Source organism: Diplotaxodon limnothrissa, linkage group LG18 (genome assembly GCF_057381915.1).
Source record: "Diplotaxodon limnothrissa isolate DT_005_m linkage group LG18, D_limnothrissa_male_GT1.1, whole genome shotgun sequence".
NCBI classification, from domain to species: Eukaryota; Metazoa; Chordata; class Actinopteri; order Cichliformes; family Cichlidae; genus Diplotaxodon; species Diplotaxodon limnothrissa.
The window spans coordinates 40435998-40463066 of record NC_140613.1 but is presented as its reverse complement, the minus strand read 5'-3'; the positions used below and the strand labels follow the sequence as shown (position 1 = coordinate 40463066).

Genomic DNA, 27069 nt, shown 5'->3' with positions numbered 1-27069 from the left:
CAGCCGTTCCCCAACTCTCTGTGAATGGGACTCATGGCCATTGATCAGTGGTTGTTGATCAATGGTCATGAGAATTTGCATAATTAAGATTAAGGAACTGACCTCCCAGCCCATTGTTCCTTCAGTGGGCTGGTTTCAGTCATTGTGCAAATGTTGGTGAACCTGCAGTCAGCTGAGACTGAAGAAGCCACTTAGATAAGTGATGAAACGTTTCTTCTGCTGTAAACGCTACATCCAAATGAACAGAATCAACCTTTGAGGAGTGCACATTTTCTTCGTTTATTGAAAAGAAAATATCTCGTTACAAACATACTATTTGTAAAGGGTGAAAGGTTTTCTACCCATTCTGCTTCAAAGTGGTTTATTAGCTGAATGCTTAAGTTCAATTATGTATTCACGTTAAAGCTGCTAGCGTGAGAGAAGAACAGATGAGTGAGAGGAAGCCTTTAGGAAGGAAAACCAAAAAACAAGTCTGAAGGAAAGAGTGGAGCCGTTGGATGGTTATTTTATCTGGGTTTGTCAACATGACAGACAGAGTCTTTGCTCATTTCATTTACTCAGTCAGTCCGTGGAAAACTAAATAGATGGTATGCTAACTGCATCAAAAGCTTAAAAGACTTCTCAGGTAATGCTCGTCCTGTATCAAAATGCAGTAGTTTCATATTCTCTTCTTTAACGCTTGTCACAAGCTGTTTATTGAAGCGGTTTCCATGGTAAGTGCACCTGTTCCACACAGGCAGTAGCTCCACTTCTCTCTCAGTATTAAAGATGGTTCCCATTTGCTTACTTTTACTCTGGGCTGTACGATTATAATAAAGTAGCATGTTGGTAGCTTGGAAAATGTGGTAAGCCCCCAAAAATGTCCATTTCCATTTTATGGGTCTTTACACACTCATTTAGAGACCAATCTTTGCATTAATTGTCCTTCTGACTGTGCTTCGACATGGTTAATCATAGTGGGTGTGAAATATGTAACACCTCTTTAGCGTGTTGATTTTATTTGGATTTCACCTGAGACAGCTCATAATAATTGTGCCATACTGTGATTCCATTGTGCTAATCACTAACGCTCTAACAATTAACAACTCATTTCGCCTGCTGTAATGATGTTACTTCCTGCGTTCTTGAATGAACGCCATCTTTAAGTGAATGGTTGTAACTTTGTCAGCAGGAAAATTCCACTTTCCGTTCCAAAAGAAAGTCAGCTTGCTTGTAGTTTTTAGAAGTAACACCGGGAAATGTATTTTCAGTTACTTATAAATAGAGATGAAGACACCATATTGAGGAAAAGGCAGGACTCAACAAAACCAAATTAAAATCACTGCTATGTTAATCAGAGTAGATTAATCTGCTTCTTTTGGACAGGGTATGGTTTGATCTGATTTGCTTGACAATGACATTTCACTGGTAGCATTACCTAAACATCAGATTTACCCACTATAGGATATCTGACAGGTTTGTCTCTACTTCAAACCAACAGGAAGAACACTGACAGATTCCCATTTCAATGTCATCCCAGCTTATGTTGATCTAATGCTGCTAGCTCCTACACATAATGTTAATAATTTAATTCCCTAAAGCTATATAGATATTGATAATCCTGGTACCCTTGGCAGTGTATATAGTAAATTCAATCCAGATTGATCAATGGATCTAGGAGGAGTTAGAGGACAGGCATACATGCATATGCAGTGATCATTGGAGTAAGATGTAGCTGAACAGGTTTGCTTCAGCTTTCTGGGTAAGGCAGCGAGTTCCATAACTGAGGGCCCCGGGGTGCAAAGTCCATTTATCTTTAGAGAATTAGGTACAAGCACCTCTGTCTCCCTCCCTTTCACCCTCTCTCTCTCCCTGTAGGCAGAACCCAGACTAATCAAGGCTGAGAGGCACTAAAATCTTAAAAATCAATTTTTGAAACTCACAGATTGCCAGTGGCTGGTGTAATCTGGTCACTTCTCTTTGGAAGTGTTAAAAGCCTGGCTGCAGTGTTGTTGACAGCGGTCTCTGGATGTTTCTCTGCTGCGGCAGATATGTGCGCAGGAAAAAGTATGGAGGACTTTGTGACAGACAGACACAGAAATACACAAAGAACTTTATCACTGTTGCAGTTTGTATCTTTGTTGATTGGTTCAGTGTAACAGCTTGCCTGGCATGCCTCATTTTACCTTGTATAAATTCCCTCATTTGGAGAAGCATGCATGCAATGTATTCCTAGAAATATGCTTTGTCTGGATCTTTGTGCTGCTGTCCAGTTTGCCAGTGAGACACACCCTTTTCGCAACCACAGTCCTTCACTGAAGGTAAAGAGAAATTCAGTTTATTTAAGTGTGAGTATGGGTCTAAAAAAAAATCTATTTTTCCACTCAGACACTCTATTGAGTCTCCATGGTGTACTTTTGTATTTTCTGGAGTCAACTGAATGCTCACTACACTGTTTCTAATCATCATCATATATCAGTTAGGATTAATTCCTGCATACATGGGGTGTTCTGTGCTTTAGAGTAAAATGAATGAAGTCATTGGGAACACTTGTAACACAACAGCACCAACATGTGTGTCTGTGTGATGTTGTCAACAGGACCACCTGATGTGGAACAGCCATGTGATTCCAGTCTCCAAGCGTGGAGTCCTGAGTTTAGCCTGTATGACACCAACGTGACGTCACCATGTCCGGGCACAGAGGGCTGCACCCTCACACTGAGGTTCCTACACCCTATTGTTCCACACGCCCTTACGCTCTGGGTCACGTATATCTCTGCGAGTAAGTGTCACTCCATAATAAATACTCGTCAGTTTTGAATAATAGGCACGGTGGGGAAATTAATTATTTGATCCCCTGCTGAAATTGTACGTTTTGCTCACTTACAAAGAAGTAGACAGTCTTGGGTAGTTTGATACTTTTATGATAGACAGAATATTAACCAAAAATCCAGAAAAAAGAACACTTAACATAAAATTTATGAATTGATTTGCTTCTCATAGAGTGAAATAAGACATTTAGTACTTGGTAGAAAAAGCCTTGTTGGCAAGCACAGCAGTAAGACTTTTGTTGTAGTTGGTCACCAGATTTGCGCAGATCTCAGGAGGGATTTCAGTAGACCTCTCTTTGCAGAAACTCTCAACATCCTTTAGATTTCTTGGCTGCCACTTGGCAATTTGAAGCTTCAGCTCCATTCACAGATTTTCTATAGGACTACATTTCTGGAGACTGGCTAGGTCACTTCTGGCCAGACCACAATGCGCTTCTTCATTAGCCACACCTTTGTTCCCTTCGTGGTCTTCTGGATAACCTGTCCTTGTCTCAACCAAGATTTTATGATAGAGGTCCCTGTCAATAGTCCTTCAGTGTGGTAAAACTGTCCTCTGTCCTTTGCAGAAAAGCAATGCCAAAGCATATTTGCACCTCCATGCTTGACTCTGGAGATGGTTTTCTTTGGGTCACATTCAGCATTTCCCTTCCTTCAAACACATTTGGTCAAATTGATGCCAACGTGCTTGATTTTGGTTTCCTCTGACCACAGCACTCTCTCCCAAGTGAAAATCATGAAGATGCAAAAATTAGGCTCGCATGTACACGTGCCTTCTCGAGCTGGGGAATCATTGTGGTGTTCTTGGTGACTGTGGTCCCAACTGCATTCAGATAATTAACAAGCTCTTCCACCACTTTTCTCATGGTCATCCTAACCCCAGGTTCTTATATAGCACTTTTCTACGGTCATTGAGCACTTTATACAACTCATCCATTCAGCCCAATCGTATGATTGTTTTTAGTGCTTCTATCTAACATTGACTCGCATTCACACTCCGATGGATGCATCGGAGGGCAACATGGGGTTAATATCTTGCCCAAGGATATTTGGCATGTAGACTAGAGATGGCACGATACCACTTTTTTATGTCCGATACCGATACCGATATCATAAATTTGGATATCTGCCGATACCGATATGAATCCGATATAGTGTTTTTTAATCAACAAAACTGTTTTTTAAATATCTTGCTGCATTTTGTATAAGTTCATACTCAAGTTTAAAACAACAACTACACTAAAGCTATTCTGTTATACCTGTATGCAAAAAAAAATATTTCATAGTTCAGCAATACTGATCAATCTAATAAACTTAGACCTACACCATCCTCCCTATTCTGGTATTTTAAAGAGTACTTAGCATAAATATTAAGCAACCTAACTAATAGGGTTCCAACTCCCAGCAACAACAAAAATAAATAAATAAAAAATAGGGAACCACCCCTCACGCTCCACCTCATGATGCTTAATCGACGTAATCAACCTTAATTTGATGCAGTGTGAAAAAAAATGCACAGAAATCAATTATTTTTCAAGAAATATTAAATAGATTCAACATCTTTCTTCAACAAAATTGCAGACTGCACAGATGGTACCTTCCCAAAGGAAAAAGTACTATAGCTTACTAGGGTATATATATTAGACTTAATAGTTACTATATACAGTAATTGACTTCTATTCATTTTACATCAAATTAAAACTTTGGGTGTCAGATAATTATTTATTAAAAGCTAGACATTTTAAATGAGAATAAGAAAGAAAAGTATGTCTTTGTGCCCCCTTTTCCCTGTTAATGCCCTATCGGCCCCCCTGGCTAAACTTTGCTAGATCCGCCCCTGCACAGTTACCAGCGTCAGCTACGTAGAAAAAGATCCTGGTGTAGAAAGTAATATTAAATACATTCTAACAACAGCTGATCAAGCTTAAACGTGCTGCTGTTGTTCAGCCGCTGGTTTCCTCTTTCTGGTGCAAAGTGGGCCAAAAGCAAACTAGAGACACGGACTCGCGACAGAAAAGCCGATCAGCTGATCATTTAAGCAGTTTCATGATTGAAGTAGCAGCAGGAGAGGCAGTCGCTCCATATATCGCTTGTTAAGCTTAACGCAGGAATGCTTTACAAACATTCAGAGATGGACTTACACACTTGCTTTACTTCTCTCGGGGATAACTTTGTCGGAGATGAAATGCCGGGTTGCTAGCGAAGCTCCAAATGCTATCCAGACCACCTACGGGTCCCGCATGCCACAGCCGCTCTATCACGTGATGCATACTGCTCCGACGTGCTAACTTCTGAGGTGAGTTACGGCGTGTTGCAAGTTTTGTGAGGTGCTTTCGTGATATTTAATGGATCGGATTACATTTTTTATTTTTCTCCGATATCCGATCCAGTAATTTAGGTCAGTATCGGACCGATACCGATACGTAATATCGGATCGGTCCATCTCTAATGTAGACTGGAGGAGCCTGGGATCAAACCACCAACCTTCAGGTCTCCTTGAGTAGGTGACCCGCTCTACCACCTGAGCTACAGCCACCCTGCCAATAGGCAAGATCTTCCATGGACTTCCAGACTCAGCGTGGTTGATGACTGTCACTTTTGCACTGAGCTTCTTGCTGATGGTCTTGTAGTCCAGTCCAGTCTTGTCCAGATCTACAATCTTGTCCCTGATGTCCTTTGAAAGCTTTTGGTCTTACCCAGGTACTCTTCCAATGAAGAGGTTGGAAGGGAAGAAATTGACTCTGTGCATGTTACTAATTGAGATCTGATTGATTGTAATCTGTAATATTTTTGGTTGATGTACCATATCTCTTCATTAAAATGAGTGACTGTTCATTTCTTTGTTAGTGAGCTAACGTAGCCAGGGATCAGGTGCAAGTTAATCACAACAGGTGGGGCGCAGTCTTCCTTTTCTGGATGGTGGCAGACAAATACATTTACTCGAGAAAATACTGAAAGAACTCCATTAAAGAAACCTCCTTCTATGCAGCCATACATTATGTATACCTAAATGGGAAAATGTCTTTGTTGGAGATGTGCTGCATAACTCACCAACATTTTACCCTGTTGCAGACAGCCCAGCAATAGCCAACATCGAGCTGATCTCAGACACAGGGAAAAGTATTAACCTGGGACCACAGCATGTGTTCTGTGACTTACCCCTCACCATGCGCCTCGACACCCACAACGTTGCCATTGCTGCCATAAAATTCTGCACCTTGGAGATTATGGAGATTGACGCAGCCATGCTGTCTTCAGGCCCTGGCAGCCCTCTGTGCTCCAGCTGCCAGCCTCTACTCTACCACATTCGCCGTCAGCCACCTTTCGCCAGTAAAGCCCCCTTACCACAGACCCAGCAGACATTTACGGACAGGTAAAGGCTGCCTGACCCATCTGATTTACATGCAGATAAGCTCACGACAGAATTTTACTATGTTTCGCTCACAGGTAACAAGATGGCTTTCTGTTTTTTTCTCAGACCACAGAAAACTCCTTTGACATTCTTGGTTCTCTGAATATCTATTCTATCTATATCTATACTTCTGTTACATTATGGATGAAGTAGCGACAGCTAATGCTGTACAGCTCTGAGGTGAAGGTTATTTAAGGCCGGCATTGACTGCAGATTGTACAGCACAGCATGTGTGTGTCCTCAGATCCACTAATCCACAGATATCTGTCTCTTTAAAGTGTTTGGGCTTTGTTTTGTTTGAAAAACTTCGAACACAAACGTTTCCAACATGGGGATGCCGAGTGTGGATACTGATCCAAATCTCTTTCAACAACCATATACTTAATCAAAAGCTTGCTGAAGTTTCAGGGTTAAGATGAATCAGTTTGTATCCTGTCTCGTAGTGCGGGGTGTCCAAATGATTACTGGAATCCAAATGTAAATCCACAAGCCAGTTTTTCTTTTCTTTTTTAAGTCTCAGCAAATAACAGCCCTCAGTATAAAAATACCCCGTCTCTAATGCTTTTCTTATACACACAAAAAGCTGATAAGTACCTGCCAGGACATGACAGCAGTGTCGCATGATTGGAGATCATTTGGGAATGATTTCAAATGCAGTGGCACTTTGATTTTCTGGGAAGCTGTTGTTGTTTTACAAAGCAAGGGGGTATGGGGATGTTAGGTGGACACAGCTTCAAAAACAGTTTATTTTTCATGGAACACATCTCCTATGTTACACAAGCTGTGTCTAAGTGCAAAAAGATGTAAGAACCACGGGGAATTGAGTTATGTGGGACTGAGGAGGGCAAAGAGGGGTTGATGTGAGGAGACGGGAGAGTTTAAGAGCCATGAGTTTGGAAAGGAGGGGAGAGCGAGGAAGGGCGGGTGGGATAATGGAGAGTAGGGGAGATGAAAAAGAGGCGAGGGGAGGAGGGACAGCGGCAATTGAAAAAGATATACAGGCATACAGAGAGACACAAATGAGAGGTGTGGACAGAGTAGAGGTTTGAGGCAAAGAAAGGAAACTTGAAGTGAAGCACATTGTTGGTGAGGGAAGGAGAAGGGAGAGTGAACTGTGGTAACAGGGGGCTGATGGAGGCAAAAGCACACCAGAGGTGAAGCAAAGTAAGCAGATTAAGATCTCTTTCTTTTTTGGAATATGAACCAAATGTGAGCCAGAGAGGCCATAAACACCAGTGACTGCTTGGATCAGATCCTTGGCCATTTCCTGCATCTGAACTTGCAGTATATGCTGAAAGGATGAGTGCGTAGGACTATATGACTGGTTAATTAATCAAAAAACCCACAATGTTAATATCCAATGTGATTTTTTTTTAAATCAGTGGATGAAAAAAAGCAGAAGCTGCAGAAATAGTTGATGCTTTAAGCTGTCGTACATGCAGCTCATTGTCTGGCAACCCTGGACTACACTGGAAACTAAAAGTGTTCCAGAAAGCCTGTTTCAAAGGCTATGTTGCCCCACTGATGTGTTTCCCTTTGCTCTAAGCTGAACCCAACCTCACCACTAACCCCAATCAGTTATCTGTTGTGTATAACCATAGCCCATCCTAAAACAATAAAAAAAAGAGAGTGAGCGAGAGAAAGTTAAAACTCTGGCTTCTTTTCACCTCGACACAGCTGGACAAATTAAAGTGGGTGTGAATAACAGAGGACTTCTTCAGATATCCAACAATTCTTTTGTGAAATGGACAAACAGGAATTTCCCTGCCTGTACCTTTGCAACGTTGGAATAGATGGCATGTGTCTGACTGTTCCAGCACTTTCAGAAAGTGACAATCAGTCATGTCCTTTTCCTGCGTTCACCAAGTTTATACAAAAGTGCAAGTCTGATGATTTGAACTTCTTGTTCCACGTCTTTTTTTTATTATTCATACAAAATTCTTTTTATTTTAATTCGTCTATGAATGTGAGTTTTCCCATTTCCCAGATTAATGCTTACCCCTATTTTATAAGACCATACTTTTACAAACTTTTTATATAAGCAGTTGTAGAATGTAGATCTAAGAGAAATCGCCATGGCAACTACATATGTTCATTTCATTCATTTCATTTATTTGTTCATTTTCAGGCACAACAAATACCTATACTGAACATAAAATGCACAAAACAAAAAACAAAAATTGCCTGAAAAAGGAGTGGGACGAAGAAAACTTATTAAATCCCACCCCTATACTCACTCATCAACAAAAAAAAAACAAACTTCCCGCAGCTACGCCCATCATTGCATACAGACCCATCAACAGCCCCGGGCACATACAAGCATCTAAGCGGCAGCTCGCAAACAACAATTAGAGCCTTCATAACTGAATACAGAATATATAAATTATAAATTGCATTACCACAGGTAACAGGCAGTAATAACTACAAGTAACAAACACACATACATATACATACATATATATCTACACACACATGTACATATATGTACATACATACGCACACTTTATTTTTTTATTTATTTTTTTTGGAATCCATACCAGCAATGGTAAGAGAGCACACTAAAAGCATCATGTGACCAGACCAACTGTTTGTAGAGAAATTTAAATCTATGAATATTTTTGCATTGTTTCAATTGTAAACTCAGACTGTCCCAGATTTTCACACCACATACAGACACACAAAAACCTTTACGGGTTGTTCGAGTTCTGGGTAATTTGAATTCTCCAAAGCCTCTCACATTATAAACCTTTTCTCGAATTTCAAATCTAGTTTGTAAATTTGCCAGTAAAAGTTTAGTAAAAGCTTTATACAAAATTATGGATGTATTGTAATTAACCAGATCCTGGAATTTAAGTAACTTTGCCTGAAGAAAGAATTTGTGAGTATGATCTAGATAACCAGCCTTGTGAATAATACGCAGTGCTCGTTTCTGTACTGTGACTAATGGATTAGTTGTATTTTTATATGTGTTTCCCCACACTTCCACACAATATGTAAGATATGGAAGAACCAGGGTACAGTACAGAGTACGAAGTGCATCTTTATCAAGGAATTGTTTCACTTTGTTCAAAACTGCGAGGCTTCTAGAAATTTTGGTTTTTATGTGTCTGACGTGGGGTTTCCATGAAATTTTGTTATCAATTATGACTCCCAAAAATTTGTTTTCACTCACATTATCAATTGGTACACCTTCAATGATAATTGGTAATTCTATATTATATTTTAAATTACCAAAAAACATTGCTTTAGTTTTATTTATATTTAATGATAATTTATTTATGTCCATCCATTTTTTTATTAATTGTAGCTCCCTGTTTACGGTCATTACAAGATCAGTATAATCATCGCTACTGAAAAATATGTTGGTGTCATCTGCGAACAGTATGAGTTTAAGTACTTGAGAAACATCAAAAATATCATCTATGTATACATTGAAAAGTTTTGGTCCCAACACTGACCCTTGGGGAACACCACATGTAATACCAAGTTTCTCTGAATGGTAATGCCCTATGCTAACATATTGTTCCCGACCCGTTAGGTAACTTTTTAACCAGTTACCAGCTTTCCCTCGAATACCATATCTTTCCAATTTATCCAATAATATTGAGTGATTGATTGTGTCAAAGGCCTTTTTGAGATCAACAAAAATACCAACTGCATATTTATTTTTATCCAGTGTATCAGTAATTTCTTCTACTGCCTCAATTATCGCCATTGAAGTGGTTCTTTGCATTCTGAAACCATACTGACCAACATTTATTATTTGATGTTTTTCAAGGAATTTTTCAAATCTTGAATTAAAAAGTTTTTCTAGAATTTTTGAGAATTGAGGCAGTAGAGAAATAGGCCTATAATTGGTAAAACTGTGTTTGTCATTACTTTTATATAGTGGTATTACTTTCGCAATTTTCATTTTTTTTGGAAAACAACCGGACTGAAATGATAAATTACAGATATATGTTAAGGGACTAGCAATATTCAGAATAACCTGTTTAACTACAGACTTATGTTGAGTTCATTCTGAAAAATGGTTTATGATGAATGAATTTTTACTTGTGTACTAGAGAGAACACTGATTATCTTATCACCCTGGCACCTGTTAGTTTGTAGGATATATCAGGGAGCAAGTGAACATTATGTCCTTAACTTTGATGTATTAAAAGCAGGAAAATGTGCAAGTGTGAGAATTTGAGCGAGTTTGACAAGGACCAATTTGTGATGGCTAGATGACTGAGTCTCCAAAGCTCCTGTAAATGGTAAATGGACTTTGGAGTACTCAAAGCGCTTAATACAACATGCCACATTCACCCATTCACACCCATTCACACAAACACTTCTAAGCTTAAGTGCTTACTATCTGACATTCACACGCAATCATACTCCAATGGATGCATCAGAGAGCAACTTAGGGTTAGTATCTTGCCCAAGGATATTTGACATGTAGACTAGGGAGAGCCAGGGATCGAACCACCAACCTTCCAATCAGTAGCTGCAGTCTGTAGTGATCAGTATCCATCAAAAGTGGTTCAGGAAAAAAAACAGCGGGGAATCAGCCACAGGGTCAAGGATCACTGATGCACTTGGGGGGTGAAGGCTGATCCGATCCAACGGACAAACTACCGAAGCTCAAAATGCCGAAAAATTGCTCATTCTGATAGAAAGATGTCAGAATACACAGTGCATCGCAGTTTATTGTGTATGTCGTTACCTGCAGACCTGTCATGGTGCCCATGCTGACCAATACAACCAGAACAATGGGGCCCGTGAGCATCAGAACTAGACCACAAAGCAATTGAAAAAGGTGGCCTGGTCTGATGATTATGTCCTTTTTCACATCATGTGGCTAGCCGACTGTGGCGGGGCGTGGCCTGCGGTGCCGTGCAGAGGAGGCGGACGCACCTGCACGGCATCCGCAATCACGCCCCGCCGAATTAAAACTGTAAACATACACGGCAGACCCAGTGGCATTTTGATACTTTTTATTAATGCTTTGACGGTTGCTGTCAACAATAGTCACAGAGCTGCAGCTCTCCCGCTGCCCGCTCAACATTATCACAACAACCCCAACCACAGGACCCAGTACAATATTTAATTCGGCGGGGCGTGATTGCGGATGCCGTGCAGGTGCGTCCACCTCCTCTGCACGGCACCACAGGCCACGCCCCGCCACGCCACGCCACGCCACACAGACTTAATGTCTATTGTAGTAGGGCAAGAAGGCAAACTGGAGGAAGCAGTGCAATGCACACTGGCACAAAGAAAAATGGTTCAGAAATGGATCGAGGAGTACGATAACGAGTCTGAAGTGTTGTCATGGTCTTCGTTCAAGAATCTGTGGGACATGCTGGACAAACAAGTCCAATCCATGAAGGCCCCACCTTGCAATGACTTAAAGGATCTGTTGGGAACATCTTGGTGCAGATACCACAGCACACATTTAGGGGTCTAGAGGACTCCATGCCTCGGTGGGACAGGACTGTTTTGACAGAAAAAGGTGGGACCAACACATTATTGGGCAGATGGTCATGATGTTATGCCCGATTGATGTAATGTCAGGCCTCTAAGAACAAAGAAGAGAGAGGAGTTGTGGCAGAAGATATAGCAGACTATAGATACAGTTTAGATCAACAGGAAATGAGGACGTTTTTCACAACCTTCATTTCCTTCACTTATACATAATTAATAAAGGAAATTTCTAGAGTCTGGTGAAATTGGACACACCTTAGATAATGCAGTTGTGTGATACTCCTGGTCTACCCCAGGTGGATGCAGGGGCAGTTTATTTGTGCTAAGAAAACAGGGAGGACGGTCTTTTTATAGCCTCAGCACACCAAAACAGATCAATAGTCCAGACACATTAGCCGTGGTACTGTTACACATACTTCCTGCTATGAGGCTTTAAGGTCACTGGATAATACAAGGTTACAGGGAGAGCAAATTCCACTTTTTTGGCGATTGCTTACAGAATCCAACAGGATTAAAGCATAATGAATCTGTTTGGAAACATAATAAATGCAATGCTTCCTTCCTACGTAGCACAACAGTATTTCTTTTTTTAAAAGTACAGCAAACTGGCACCATTATGCACAAAATTCTTATTTTATTAAGTATCGACTGACTCAAAGCCATTTATAATCAAGCCTATAAACATTATATGATCAGTTCATAACACAATGCAGTAAAAATGTGGGTAAATGCTCCTTTGAAGACTGGAACAATCTTCTGTTATAAGTTTATAATGCCAAAGGAAACATTACACAACAGTTTCTTGTCTCTGTTCTTGTTCTTCCCAGGTCTGTTACACAGGGAGTTAAGTACAAGTACACAGTCCAGGTGGAAGCTGATGGTCAGCTCAGTGACGCTTCGCCACCGCTTCTCTACACACATGGACAGCCTTACTGTGGAGATGGCCTCATACAGGGGTATGTTGCACATTAACATGCTGATAACATTGGTGACTAATTACACAGGGCATTGATAATGATGGTCCTCTCTCTGTAGGACAGAAGAATGTGATGACAGTAATCTGTTGGATGGCGATGGCTGCTCTAAGAGATGCGGCAAGGAGATGGGCTTTAAATGCAATGGTGAGTGCCATTCACTGTCTCTGCTGCTTCGAGTTTACACACAGTTTAAAATTGGAAGCCTGTCAAACTGTTTGAGGTTTTTTTTTTAATTACCTGTCACGGTCTGGGGGGCAGACCGTGGGGATGTGGGGAAGGAGGACCCAGGCGCGGTGCTCTACGTATAGACAGTGTTTATTTACAGAGGGTGATATCAAACAACAATAAATCCCCGTGTTTCTCCCCAGACTCCCGTGTCGTGTCCTCCAAGTGAATAGTTCGTGTCTCTGTGCTCTCCGCTCCCGTGTCAGCACCCCCCGGTGCTCGCTGCTCTTCGTGCCTTCCACGCTCCTCCTGCGGGAAACAATAGACGCAGCCGTCAGGACACAAATAACCGCGGGCATACACTTACACACATTAACTCAATTCAATGGAACGACTAACGTGGAGTCTCAAGGAAATGATCCCGCGTCGGTGGGAGCTCCAAGACTCTCTTAAGTAGCTCCCCCGACGAGGCCTGATCAGCAGCAGGTGTGTGGCTTCGGGTGTGGCCAGTCCCCTTGCAGGGCCACACCCTCCAGGCCTGACGCCGCCTATAAACAAGTGCTCAGCCACCCACACACACATATACACAAGCACAGGGAAGGGGGAGCAACACCAAAATACACAGCAATAATAATAATAATAATATAATACATGACTGCTCAGGGATCCTGGGTCGCCCAGTCCCAGGACCCTGACATTACCAGACATAACACGAACCGACTCTGTCTTACATGCAAAACACGAATACTATGTGAACTTTTAGTGTGAAGGAGTGGTCACTAAGTGGCCAGAAATCTCACATTTGTGCATGCAGCAGCATTAAGAGACAGAAAAATTCAACCCAATCAAATTTAATTTACAAGACATAAAAGCTTCTGGCTTGAATGAATTCCACAAACCATTAATGTAACATCACAGCAACATAAGCGAAAACAGATGAGCTGAGGGGTGATAAGTGGTCACAAGTCTTTTGCAGAAAAGTATTTTGACATGAGGCTGGCAAAGAAGCATCTGGAAAACACTTTTCAGCAGTAAAGTACACAGTGTAGTCTGAAAACATGTGTCAGGCATGTTTCTCTGGTGATTTAGTGTTGACCTTGGAATATTGATAAATGAAGTTTATTGATTTTTATCAGAGATCATGCTTTGGTTTTGAATTGCAAAAATCAGCTTACAATAACACTTGCGTTTTGGACATAGTGTCCATTTTTCATTTTGTTTGATATCCTTCAGCTAAAATAAGTCATACATTTTTTTGTTATCAAGTCACATCTGCAGCAGTGAGCCAGCTCCCTTCAGTCAGGGATCATAAACACAGTCAAAGGCTTTATTCTGCTAGTTTTTGTACAGTGACCCCACAGTTAGGTGATTGAAGGGCCACCTTGTAGCTCTGACTGCCCGAAGCGAATCAAGTGCAAGCAAGAGGGGTGATGAGGTTCATTATTTCTAGTTTTTATACCCAATAAGACGGCTCGAATTAGGTAAGAGCTGCTGTGGTTATGCTTTTTGGGGGGAGGGGTTGAGCTTTGGTGAGATTTATACAAGAACAATTTGTTCCTGTAATATATACAATAAACAATTGAAGATTTGCAGTAAGATGAGAAACCTTAACAAAAAGTCGTTTGTGGCTCAGTGGCTTGTGCAGTTGCCATAAAGCAGCTTTGTCCAAGATTTAGTCACAGACAAAAAAGATTCACCTGTTAATCCTCACTTTGAAAATGTGGCCTTGGTGTTCTGGTAAATGTCCTTTAAATACTCTGATCTGTTTCCAAGTGAACAACAATGAAACTGACTAGTTTCCTTTCTTACAAGCAGTCTTCCTCAGTGTAGGACTGACAGGCCGACTATGTTTCTATGACTAAAACCTTTTTTTTAGGATTATAGAGCAGTAGTGCTGATCCAAAAGCCATCGTTTGCACCAAAGTTTTCACAAACACCGTGATTTTTATATCAATCTGGCACCTAGTTTATAAAATAGGCCTAATCCAATTTTAGTCCATGTCTGGGAATTTAGTTCATTCATCAATAACAATAGACCAGGTGGTTAAAAAACAGTAAAAAGTACCAAAATCATAGTAAAGCTAAACAAAGAAGCCGCAGAGAGCGCCCCCATCATTTGCAATTCCGCTGCAAGACAACAATACTCTGTGTCCGCACCTCACCCAATCTGAAGCATGCAGACAGGCCACAAAACAACACAACATGGAAGGGGTTTTACCCAAAACACTCCATTGTAAGCACAGAGTTGAGAACCGTGCCTCTGTCATTGTGTGTTTTTCTCCTTTGAAGTTAAGTAAACACGTTTATAAAGTGCAACATGGAAGAGCTGAGCCAATCGGAGGGCACGAAGAAGGTGAACGCCATGCACGATTTCATTATGTCACGTCACAGGCTTGTCAACAAGTCGCTGCTTCTCATATAGACTGGCTGGATGAGAGCACGCAGTACTGTCATTAATAAATGAATCAGCTGCACTGCTGTGGTATGCGGTGTTCCTCCGCAGCCTCAGAGTTCTTGCTCTGTGTAACTGACTGTTTGCTTGACACTCCTCAGCCGATAAAAGAAATATTCCATATGAAGGTGTGATAAGCTGAGATGAGACAGTGTGACCACTGCTTTCATTTCAGGCCGTGTGTTGTTTCTTCTGGCAGCTGGATGGTAGTTATTCAAGTTTTTAAGCTTGTTACAGGGCTAGAATTTCCGTCATCCAGTCAATTTATTTGTCAAGGGGAAACGGCCCCCCCCACCAGGGCTTGCTATGCCGTGACTGAAGTTATTACATCCCTTGTTTTACAATAAAAGACATCATGACTAGGAAGGAAAACCATTTGGCAAAAACAGGTTTTTACAAATTGCAACACTTAAAACCAATTATTCAGTTGTACGTCTTAGTCATAGACAGAATATTTGTTTGGGTTTTCTTGCCACATTTGCTTGACCCAGTTAACTCCCACTATGCCGCATCTGTGTCTCTGTTCTGTTTGCACCAACTACTTCTAAGTCCATCCTGTCACAGAAGCTGGATTTTTTTAATGGCTTTAAAAAGGACTGCTTTCATTTTCCTTTTTTTAAATTGAGGTTACAGATTTTTAATTGTTTCTTTTAAATGCCTGATTAAATAAAGGTTGCACAGTATGGTTGCAGCATGCAGACCTGAATGAAAAACAGATGGCCTTAATAGTGACATCAAAGGTTGTCAATCAGTTCCTTTTTTGTCAAGCCTGATAAATACAACATTTGGAATTAAAATGACTTAATCATTTTCCACAGGTGTAGCCGCAACAGGGGTGGGGTGAGTGTTGAGTTCATGTAGTCTAATATTGCCAAAGAGGACAATATGGCTCTGAATGTTTTTCTGTCTGTGTGACCTCTGCAGCTGTTCGCATGTTCATGAGGCCAAACGTCTGAAGTGTGTAACGTCTGCCGCCCTTTTTATGAATACCTGCTGCATTATATGCTTTCACTTTTTCTGTGAGACACTGCTGTAGCTTGTTATATTCACTTCTCCACTTGTGGTCTGTTATACTGCAAGACAAATCATTTACACGTAGTTAGAATAAAACTATGTGTTAACATTTTTAACACATATCGCTGTTGTTGCCTTGTAAGACTTTACTTCTGTTTCTTATTTGGCAATGCCCTGTTGTGCCCACAGCATCCATGAACCGTCCTTGTGGTTTTCCTCTTTTCTTCTATGAACAGTTAGTTCCATTAGTATCCTTTACCCAGTGTAACTACTATACCTCCTCTGTACTTGTCTAAACCGTCTAAACCATCTTAGCTTCGCCTCTTTCTCTTTGTCTCCAAATCACTCGACCTGAGCTGTCCTTCTAGTATACTAGTTTCTTATCCTCGTGGTCACTCCAAAAAACATATAAAAGTATCTTCAACTCCACTTTGAAATCGTACATTACAGAACGTCTCACTACCAGCTTGTAAATCTTCCCTTTTAATCTTCTTCTGTCACAGATCACTCACCTTGCCTTCACTCTCTTTTTCACTTTTCTTATCCGTTTCTCTGAATCGTTGACCCTGGGTATTTAAACTCATCCACCTTCACTACCTCTTCTCCTTGCAGCTTCAGTGTCACACCAGTCTCCCTCTCGTTTACACCAATCTATTCTGTCTCTACTACTAATTTTCATTCTTTTCTCTCTAGAGCATACCACTTCTCCAGGCTCGCTCCCTACTAAAACTACAGATCACAATGTCGTCTGCATCATCTGTTAATCTGTCCGTCACGATTTTAAAGGCCTTTACTCTACTTTGTGTCATTGAAATCCTTAAGCAGCAATAAAAGTCAAGTTAAGGACATGGAACTTGATGACCTTTGCTATATGGAAAAGAAATAGGCCACACATGACACAATGTGGAACTTTCAGTCTCACTTCTCATTTTGTTGAAATGATTTAATTGATAAAGACCAGCATTAAAGGAAGTTTACATTAAACTACATATAATCAATGACTAATGCTTTGGATCTGATGGAACATCTTTCTGCAGGCCTGAAATGTTGCTCGAAAGTTTCTTTTTATACCCTTTATATTTTCCCATGCACATCTCAATGAGCGCATATTTGTCCATCAAGAGTGTCAGAATCCGTGGGTCAGCCCTAGTTCACAGAAATTCTGCCATAAAAGCGCTGCTGCTGCTTTAATTCATGGTGGAAAGTTTTATTTCCCTTATCTTCCCTTACCACTGATTAATTTTTAGAGTTATTAAAAGTTCAGTTCATGTGGAAAAAAATCTAAATATAGCAAGAGAGACAATAAAATAGAAAAAGGCATATTTTTGTCTGTGTTTTTGTCTTGTCTGACACTGCTTTGACAGTTTTTTGTAATTCATGCTGTTACACTGCTGCTGCTGCGACTTGCTTATCCGCAGATACCAAGTCACATATTAGGTTTCTCCTCGTTAATATCACCAAATTACTTTAATCTTTAATAATTAATTGAAGTCAGAGTTCATTTCTCAGTGTAATTTACAGTCTGTTGACAGTGCAGAGAGTCAGATATGCTTCAGCTGACGTGGCTATCATTAACAGTGGCCAACGAAAATAGAATAGAATAGATTTGCTCAGATTTGGTTCACTGACAAATAGATTTGGATGACAGTCTAACAGTGGGGGATGATTGATACCCTGCCAGATTAAGAAACCAGGCTTTATATTCTTTCATAAATCTTCCTTTCTCATTCTTTCCCTGTCTCCCAAGGTGAACCCAGTCAGTGTTATGTTTTTGACGGTGACGGTGTGTGTGAGGAATTTGAGAGGAGTTCCAGTGTTCAGGACTGTGGTTACTTTACACCTTTGGGGTACATTGACCAGTGGGCGAGCACTGCCACAGCTTCTCACCAGGACCGGACCCGTTGCCCGGCCCGTGCTGCCACTGGGGAACCGTCGCTTACAAAGGTATGAAATACCAACCACAGAGCACGTAAAAGACTTCCAGATGACAATAAAGTCAGCATGGAGCCCACTTTGAAAGTCCTCACCGCTGCTCGATGCATTTTTGGACAATGCTGCTTTTTAGTATAAATTCTTTAGATTCACCACCAAAGACAATTTCCAGAATCTCAAAGTTGGATGATTGAAATATTTCTTGTTTATAGATTTTAAAGCCAAACTTGTCAGTCATCAAGTTAAAATCAAATCAAACAACAACGAAAATCATTTTGATGATTACAAAATAATCTGCCTTGAGTGCATCTTTATAAAAACGGGAGTTATCACAGCGTAGGGTAATTTCACAGCTTATTTGTATTGTTTTATGTTTGCAGTCTTTTCATTCTAACGCTGTTGGACACTCAGGAGATGCATGAAGAAAAGTGATTATATTCTATAAAAACGTGCATTGAAACAAGAACCTGCATTCATGGAGTTTCACATATTGCAGCACTCAGGTGCACCTTGCTAGTACCAGGTTAGAACGCCTTTTGCCCTCAGACCGAATTCTTCATGATCCAACAAGACGGTGGAAAGAGTCCTCAGAGGTTTTGGTCCGTAATGACCGAACATCAGCATCACATAGAAATATTTACAGAGAACAGCCAAAAAAAGAGACATTATTTCAGTCAGTGGTGGTTCTTTGGTGAAAATGCCTTGTTGATGATATGTGACCTCGCAGCTATACCTGTTTCACTCCTTGTTAATGTGAATCAGCTAATGACATGACATCAACTCGATGCATTTACTAACCGACGTTAATAACCGGCCAGCCCCAAGAACGGCCCCGTCTTTTATGGTCTTGGAACGTGGGCAGAATGAGATGGCTGTTGTTTTGTCCACATGAGGACTCAACTGCCCGCCTCCCAAGTGGTACCCCAGGAACTATACCTCCTGCCCTCTAACTGCAAGCTTCTTTGGGTTGGTCGTGAGCCTCGCCCGTCTCAGGGACATATGAATCATTTCATTGGGTCATGACTGACACAAAAGAGTACCCTAATAAAAAATAAACTGATCTGAATAAGTTGTGTTGTCTGAGATTAATTTTGCTTCTTTTTTTCTAGCTTTCCCTGACTTCTTGCATACATAGCATGCATTTCCTTAGTAAGGTAAATGAACACTTTCAGTAACTCTTTCTTTTTTGCTCTGCTTGCCCCTCTTTGGTGCGCAGCTCTGCACGTACCATCACCTGCAGGGGAGTGAGAATTTGCCCCCTGATGCCTGGTTCCCGTGCACAGCCCAGTCTGACATAAACAACGACCTGGAACATTCACTTTGGCTAAAGGCAAGTGTGTTTATGTACGTGTGAATATGGGTGATTTCTCTTTATTGAGCAGCTGCCAGTGCTCTCTGGGACTTCTTCAAATGGCATTCAAGGGTCACTCAAACAGGCTGCTGTCTCACACACACACACACACACACACACACACACACACACACACACACACACACACACGATTCATGGCCTGTATTGGTAACTATATTTGGTTATTTTCTAGGTCAACTATTAATTATGACTTCTAATGATCTGTAGATGATTACCAAATCATGAGTAACCTTCTGCTCGTTCTTTATTGAGATTTGATGCTTATTTCTTCCACCCGACGGGCACTAATCATCAAAATTATAATTACCATTGTTTTATTAGTGGAAAACTAAGTGTTATATAATTAACTCATCATTCATAATTAAATACTTAAAAGGTTCACAAGTTATTAAAATACTGGCATCTAATGGAATAATACTAATTTGCAATCACAAATAGCGCTTTTAGTCGTTCTGAATTCATATTTTATAATTAGAATTCATTAAAGCTCCATAAAAAAGAACTACAGCAACAAAAAGCATTACTTTGTTACTCTGTTCGTAATCATTTCAAAATGAGTCACAAACATAATATGTCATTTACTAAGTGTTGATTTGTGAGAAACCTTCATGCAAAGCATGAAATGGACATGCTGGTCCCGTTTTGTGATATTGGGTTGTATAGTGATATATTGAGCGCTGCTTCCCTGCAGCGCTTCACACTGATGTCCTGATCGTGTTCGGGACGGCGCACAGACCTGCCTTTCAATTCCAGACTTAGTGACGTGAAAAAGTGTTTGTTCTTTCCTGATTTCCTATTTTTTGTACGTTTGTCACACTTAAATGTGTCCAGTCAGCAAACAAATTTAAATATTAACAAAGATAACACAAGTAAAGACAAAATGCAGTTTCTAAATTAAGGGGTTTATTATTAAGATGAAAAAATAAAACCTCAAATCTGCATGGCCCTGTGTGAACAAGTGATTGATCCCTAAACCTTAACATCCACAGCAGCAACAATTGCAATTAAGCGTTTGCGATAACGGGCAATGAGTCTTTTACTCAGTGCTGTGGAGGAATTTCGGCCAACTCGTCTTTATAGAATTGTTATAGTTCAGCCACACTGGAAGGTTTCGGGCTCTTTTTAAGGTCATGTCACAGCATCTCAATTAGATTAATAATAACAATAATAAATTTTATTTATGAGCGCCTTTCAAGTCACCCAAGGACACTTTACAGTAGGATAAAACACTTAGTAAAACAATGGCAGAATAAGAACAATAAAATAAAAGCACAAGATAAAATGAACAAACAGTGGATTCACAGTGAATATGCAGATTTGAACAGATGAGTTTTGAGTTGGGATTTAAACTGGGGGAGAGAACCAATGTTTCTTATTTCTGGGGGCAGAGAGTTCCACAGCCTGGGAGCAGAGCAGCTGAAAGCTCTGCTTCCCATGGTGGTGAGGTGGAAGGAAGGTACAGCAAGCTGGATAGAAGAAGAAGAACGAAGTGAACGGGCAGAACAGGTGGTGGTTAACAGGTCAGAAAGGTAAGGAGGAGCGAGGTTATGAATGGCCTTGAAGGTGAGCAGAAGAAGTTTGAAAATTATCCGGAATTTCACAGGGAGCCAGTGAAGTTCCTGAAGAACAGGGGTGATGTGCTGGTAGGAGGGGTTCTGGTGATAATGCGAGCAGCAGAGTTCTGAACCAGTTGAAGCTTATGGAGGGATTTTTGGAGGAGACCATGCAAAAGAGAATTGCAGTAGTCGATACGGGAGGTAACAAGACTGTGGACAAGAATGGACGTAGACTGGGTGGAAAGAGAAGGAAGCAATCTGTTAATGTTACGTAGATGGAAGTAGGCAGAACGGGTGAGATTACTGATGTGAGATTTATAGGAAAGTGAACTGTCTAGGATGACACCAAGGCTCTTAACCTGAGGAGAAGGGAAAACTGTGGAGTTATCGATGGTGAGTGAGAAATGGTTTGCCTTCAAAAGGTTGGATTTGGTGCCAATAAGGAGGATCTCAGTTGTATCCTCATTGAGCTTTAGAAAATTAGAGGTAAACCAGGATTTTAACTCGGATAGACATTCTGTAAGGGAAGAAGGTGGGAGGGAGGAATCAGGTTTGCAAGAGAGATATAACTGGGTGTCATCAGCAAAACAGTGAAACTGAAGATGAAATTTGCGGAAGATGGTACCTAGAGGGAGGATGTATATTATAAAGAGAAGAGGGCCTAAAACTGAGCCTTGGGGTACACCAGAGGTGACGGGGAATAGACGAGAGCGGAATGATCTTAGTTGAATAAACTGGGAACGATCGAGGAGATATGATTGAAACCAGGCGTGGGGTGTGTCAGAGATGCCGAGAGAGGAAAGTCTGCTTAGAAGGACAGAGTGAGAAATGGTGTCAAAGGCTGAGCTCAGATCTAAAAGGACGAGAATGGTGAGAAGACCAGAGTCAGCTCCGATTAGAAGATCGTTAGTGACTTTAAGTAGAGCAGTTTCGGTACTGTGACATGAGCGAAAACCAGATTGAAATCTCTCGTAGATGTTATTATTAACCAGGTGTAAATGAAGTTGAGCTGCAACTCAAGTCAGGACTTTGACTAGACCACTCCAAAGTCTTCATTTTGTTTTTCTTAAGCTATTCATAGGTGGACTTGGTGTGTTTTGGATCATTGTCCTGCCGTACAACCCAAGTGCGCTTTCAGCTTGAGGTCATGAACAGCTGGCCGGACATTCTCCATCAGGATGCTTTGGTAGACAGCAGAATTCATGGTTCCATTTACCACAAGTCCTAAAGCAGCAAAACAGCCCCCGACAATCACACTACCACCGCCATTTTTACTATTGGTAATAATGCTCCTTTTCTGAAATGCTGGGTTACTTTTACACCAGATGTAAAAGGACACACACCTTCCAAAAAGTTCAACACTCTCATCAGTGCACAGAGTATTTTCCCAAAAGTCTTGGACATCTTCAAGATGTTTTCTGGCAAAACTGAGACAAGCGTTTATGTTCCTTTTGCTTAGCAGTGCTTTTTGTCTCTGAGCTCTGCCATGCAGACCATTTTTGCCCCGTCTCTTTCTTATGGTGGAGCCATGAACGCTGACCTTAACTGAGGTAAGGGAGGCAGTTCTTTGGATGTTGTTCTGGGGTCTTTTGTGACCTCTTGGAGTTGTTGCTGCGCTCTTGGGGTAATTTTGGTCAGGCAGCCAGTCGTGGGAAGGCTCACAACTGTTCAGTGTTTTCGCCATTTGTGGATAATGCCTCTCACTGTGGTTTGCTGGACTCCCACAGCTTTAGAAATGGCTTTATAACCTTTTTGAGCCTGAGAGATCTCAATTCCTTGGTTTATCATTTGATCCTTAATTTCCTTGGATCGCAGCACGATGTCAGGCTTTTGAGGATCTTTAGGTCTAGCCCACTTTGTCAGGCAGGTCCTCTTTCAGTGATTTCTTGAATGAGAACAGGTGTTACAGTAATTAGGCCTGGGTGTTGCTAGAGACATTTAACTCAGCTTTCCAAAGATGTGATACACCAGTTAATCGGGGGTGGGGATTCACTCAAGGCCATGCTGGTTTGGATTTTCTCCCCCTTATTTAGAAACACCTTCATTTAAAAACTGCATTTTGTGTTGACTTTGTTTGATCTTTGTTTAGTATTTAAAGTTGTTTGATGACGTGAAACATTAAAGTATGATAAACAAAAGATCAAAAATCAGGAAGGGGGCAAACACTTTTTCATACTGTTGTATTTCAGGTTCTCATATTTATTATTTAATGTTTCCACTGCCACAGTTCCCACAGTCAACTCTGTGGGTAGCAACAAAGTGTAGACTAGCTGTGGATTTGACTGATAGCGTTCACCTTGTCTGTCACTCTCTGGATTAAAGGCTCCGTTGCAGTTGGGAACCTGCCTTTTCCCTTTTGCATATGCTTGTTTATCTCTTTCTCTCTCACATCCACTTCTTTGTTGAATGACTCATCTTTCCATCCCCTGCTTCTTTTATGGATGTCCTCTTTATCAGATACGTCTTTGCAAATGCTCTGGAAGGCTCCCTTAAAGACTCTTTTACCGTCTGAAAAGCCTTCATTATGATTTCCCATTTCCCAGGAACACCGTTTTTCCTTTGAAATGGTCTGCTTCTGAAAAGCGACCTTTTCCCTAAATATCTGTTCTTGTGCTGTCTGAAAAGCATAACTCTGCCATTCCATCACCCCCATCTCTACCTGCTCTGTAATTTAACAGTCTTGCACTTTCATTTGGAATCCCATTCTCATTTCTCCTTTAATGTTTCTTTAAAGTGATACTGAACCCAGAATCTATTGCTTAAGTATGAAACATCCAGATTCTGCATTCTTTACAGGTGGCTGTAAAAGCATTACAGAAAGTGTGCAACAAAAACCAGTTTAGATCCGAGCTTGATCAGGCAGAGAAAAAAGTAGACCACAGCTTAGAGATGCTCCAAGTGTCAAGGGTTGAGAAATGGTTGTGGGTTTGTTCGTATATAGCATGTTATTCAGTATGTCTCAAGCACACTTTTCTTTTGCTTTCTATGTAACATTTGCACTCTGATGAACATGCAAAGGACTCAGTGTTCAGAATGTTGCCCAAGGTCACTTTGGCACAAAGATTGGAGCAGCCATAGATAAAAACACTAACATGCTGATTAGCAGATACCTTGCTCGAGCTCCTTGAGCCACAGCCACACTTTGCAGTTGCAGGCAAAAGGAACACAAACACAGACTCATAGACAGGCAGATGAAAACAAACAGGTCTAATTAGGGAAAGTATACACAGCTGGGGAAAAGTAAAACAGGTGCAGTCAACAGGTGATAAATCTGTGATCTATCAATATTTTCTTACGTGATTTTGTTTATAATTAAAGAAGAAATTTAGAAGACCTGGCTGTCTTGACAAAGTTAATAGTATGCAGTATGCACATTGCAGGTATGATTTAGAATGAGTCTGATTTGCTAACTTTTACACCGTAGTAAGAACAAAGCCGGCTGGTGTGCACATGCAGTGATTTTACATGCTGGACAAGAATGTTGTCACATATTTGTAAACGAGGTCAGTGGCTAGCAACTCAGAGATCGTGTCTCCCTAAAACTACATTCTGTTCATAGTATGTTGTTTTTCTTTCTTTGGGCCTTTTACCTGATATTACCTGATATTATCAATGCAACAGGTGGGTTTTGCCCATCCTGGAGTGGCAGCGTCTGTGATGGTGTACCTGGCGTCAGATGGATCATGGTCTAGGGAGCAGTGTCGACGGACAGTCACCATTCTCCTCTCTGACACCGCTGACAGGAACCACACGTTAGGTACTTCATTTGTAATCTTTCAAACACAGTTAGAACGCAACAGACAATTCAGCAAAAACTAAGGTCTGTATCTTTGAAACCTTTCCATTTCTTCAGGCACGCATGACCTCTCATGCCATCGAAACCCATTGGTGGTGAACGTGACCCACGACCTCTCTCAGCCATTCTTCCTCACGTCCTCTGTTATCCTCCTCCTTTCCTCCCCCACTGTGGCAGTGGGAGGGGTAGCTCTGAGGACCTCCTGCCACTTCAGCACCTTCGCCCTGACCGGGTGCGCATCAGAGGGTGGGCTCTCCCACAACTATCTACTTAACACACACACACATCCAAACGTGCACACACGCTACAGACAAATAGCCAAAATTCGACCTTCCAAAAGTTACCATCTGGGATACAAGTATTGATCAGAGGACGTTGGGACAGCTTTTTGTTTCTCCTGCATGTCTCCCTGCCTCTTATCCATCTACTTTTCTCCTTTCCTCCCTCCACCCCTGCAATAGCTGTCTGAGGCAGCCATGTCAGGTTGTCAGCTGTAGTTCTCCTCATATCGAACACGCCTCTGTCAGGTAGGTCATTTGGAATGAAACTGAATAATTAGAGAGCTGAAGCAACAAGCAAAAGAACTATCTATATATCAGTGTGTCTCTGTAGGTGTACAGGAGGAGGCGAGGCCTATCGCTGCACTGTTCAGTGCCACAGAGGTTTCAGTATTACAGTTCTCAATGGCAGATGGATCCCACCCCACCAGGTAAACTGGATATTGTGTTGCTTTATCACCAAATGTTGAATGTTAACTTATCATCTTGATCTTATCATTAAAAAAACCCTTTTTGCTCTACATTTATCCTACACTGGGAACTGGATCTGAAACAAGCCCATCCATTTATGACAGAATTGGCCCAACAAATGCTCCAATCTGACCCACTGGAGGGCTTTTGATGTGAAGGAGGCAATAAATGTTTGGACTTAAATATATTTGAATCAGTTTAATACATTTAATATGTTTTATAGCTTTTCCTGCTGATAAAGACCTCCCTACATACTATATCAAAGTAGTTAAATAATAGATAAACAATTAAATAAGAAAAATGTTCATGTTTTCTCACTGTTGACTATAGAAATGCACGTTTTGTTTTGTTTTTTACAATTGGTTCACAAAAAAATGACATTTTCTGTTTCATAATTACATAATAATCTGGGAAACTGGTTACAAAAACTGTTTTGAAAATGTTACACATTTTATTTCTTACAATTTGCTGTTGAAATTGTTTGTCTATTTCTTATATTAAGATATCTCAGTTTTTCACTGACAGAGAGAAAGATCACTTAAGATCAAAGTGTGCCCACAATGTAAAATGGTTTTGACAGCCCTGATTTATGATTGGCTGTCCCTCGAAAACAAAAGGTTTGTATGTCAGGTGGGTGGGGCTGCTCTGGTCACATCTCAAGAAATGAGAGGCCTGAGATGGACATGTTATGGATATTCACTCTCAGTGAGGTCATACAGAGACACCCCCGCTAACCTCATCAGATGGGACTTTGGCCATGTTTAATATGAGCATCTATCTCTGCAACAGTATGTAAGGACCACTTACACAACTTGCTGTCCAAAAAGTAGAAGATTGTTGATGGTATTTTACTGGAAAATGTAGAAAATAATACATCCATTATTCTACAATAGTAAAATACTCTCATCACCTGCTTCACAGGTTTATTGTCTTGTCTTTTTTTCACCTTCCTGTTTTAATTTCAGAGAAAGGCAGAACTGGAGTGTTTCCATGGTTCATGGGATCGTGTCGTTAGCTGTCAGCCCATAGACTGTGGCTTTCCTGATCAGTCTCATGTCTACCACGCCATATTCAGTTGTCCTTGGGGAACCACGTTTGGCAAACAGTGCTCCTTCACCTGTGGATCACCAGCCATTTTACAAGGTAGCTCATGGCTTTACATTTCATACTTTAACTATCCTGCACACTAATGTTGCATTACCTCACAAGCAGTCAGTTTTGCAGTACCTTGCAAAACTGTCATTATTACCTCTGATCCTAGGACTTCATAACAGGGCAAACAGAGGTGAAATTAACAGTGGTTCAGTTTGACTGAGGTCTTTCCTTTTCATAACTGAATTTTGCATTGAAGCAACTGTTTCTGATCCCATG

The 27069-nt window shown here is 40.9% G+C and overlaps 1 protein-coding gene across 1 annotated transcript in view; it reads left to right on the top strand.

Annotated features, from left to right (window-relative positions):
* Nucleotides 1–27069, top strand: part of pappa2 (pappalysin 2) — a 97381-nt gene that overhangs the window by 27699 nt on the left and 42613 nt on the right. Inside the window, exons 10-20 of the mRNA XM_085378083.1 lie at nt 2579–2761; nt 5880–6180; nt 12513–12641; nt 12721–12806; nt 18041–18237; nt 19442–19555; nt 24775–24910; nt 25007–25181; nt 25411–25476; nt 25562–25658; nt 26664–26841. Of these exons, the coding sequence (XP_085234209.1) occupies nt 2579–2761; nt 5880–6180; nt 12513–12641; nt 12721–12806; nt 18041–18237; nt 19442–19555; nt 24775–24910; nt 25007–25181; nt 25411–25476; nt 25562–25658; nt 26664–26841 (1662 nt within the window). The remainder of the gene's footprint in view (nt 1–2578; nt 2762–5879; nt 6181–12512; nt 12642–12720; nt 12807–18040; nt 18238–19441; nt 19556–24774; nt 24911–25006; nt 25182–25410; nt 25477–25561; nt 25659–26663; nt 26842–27069) is intronic.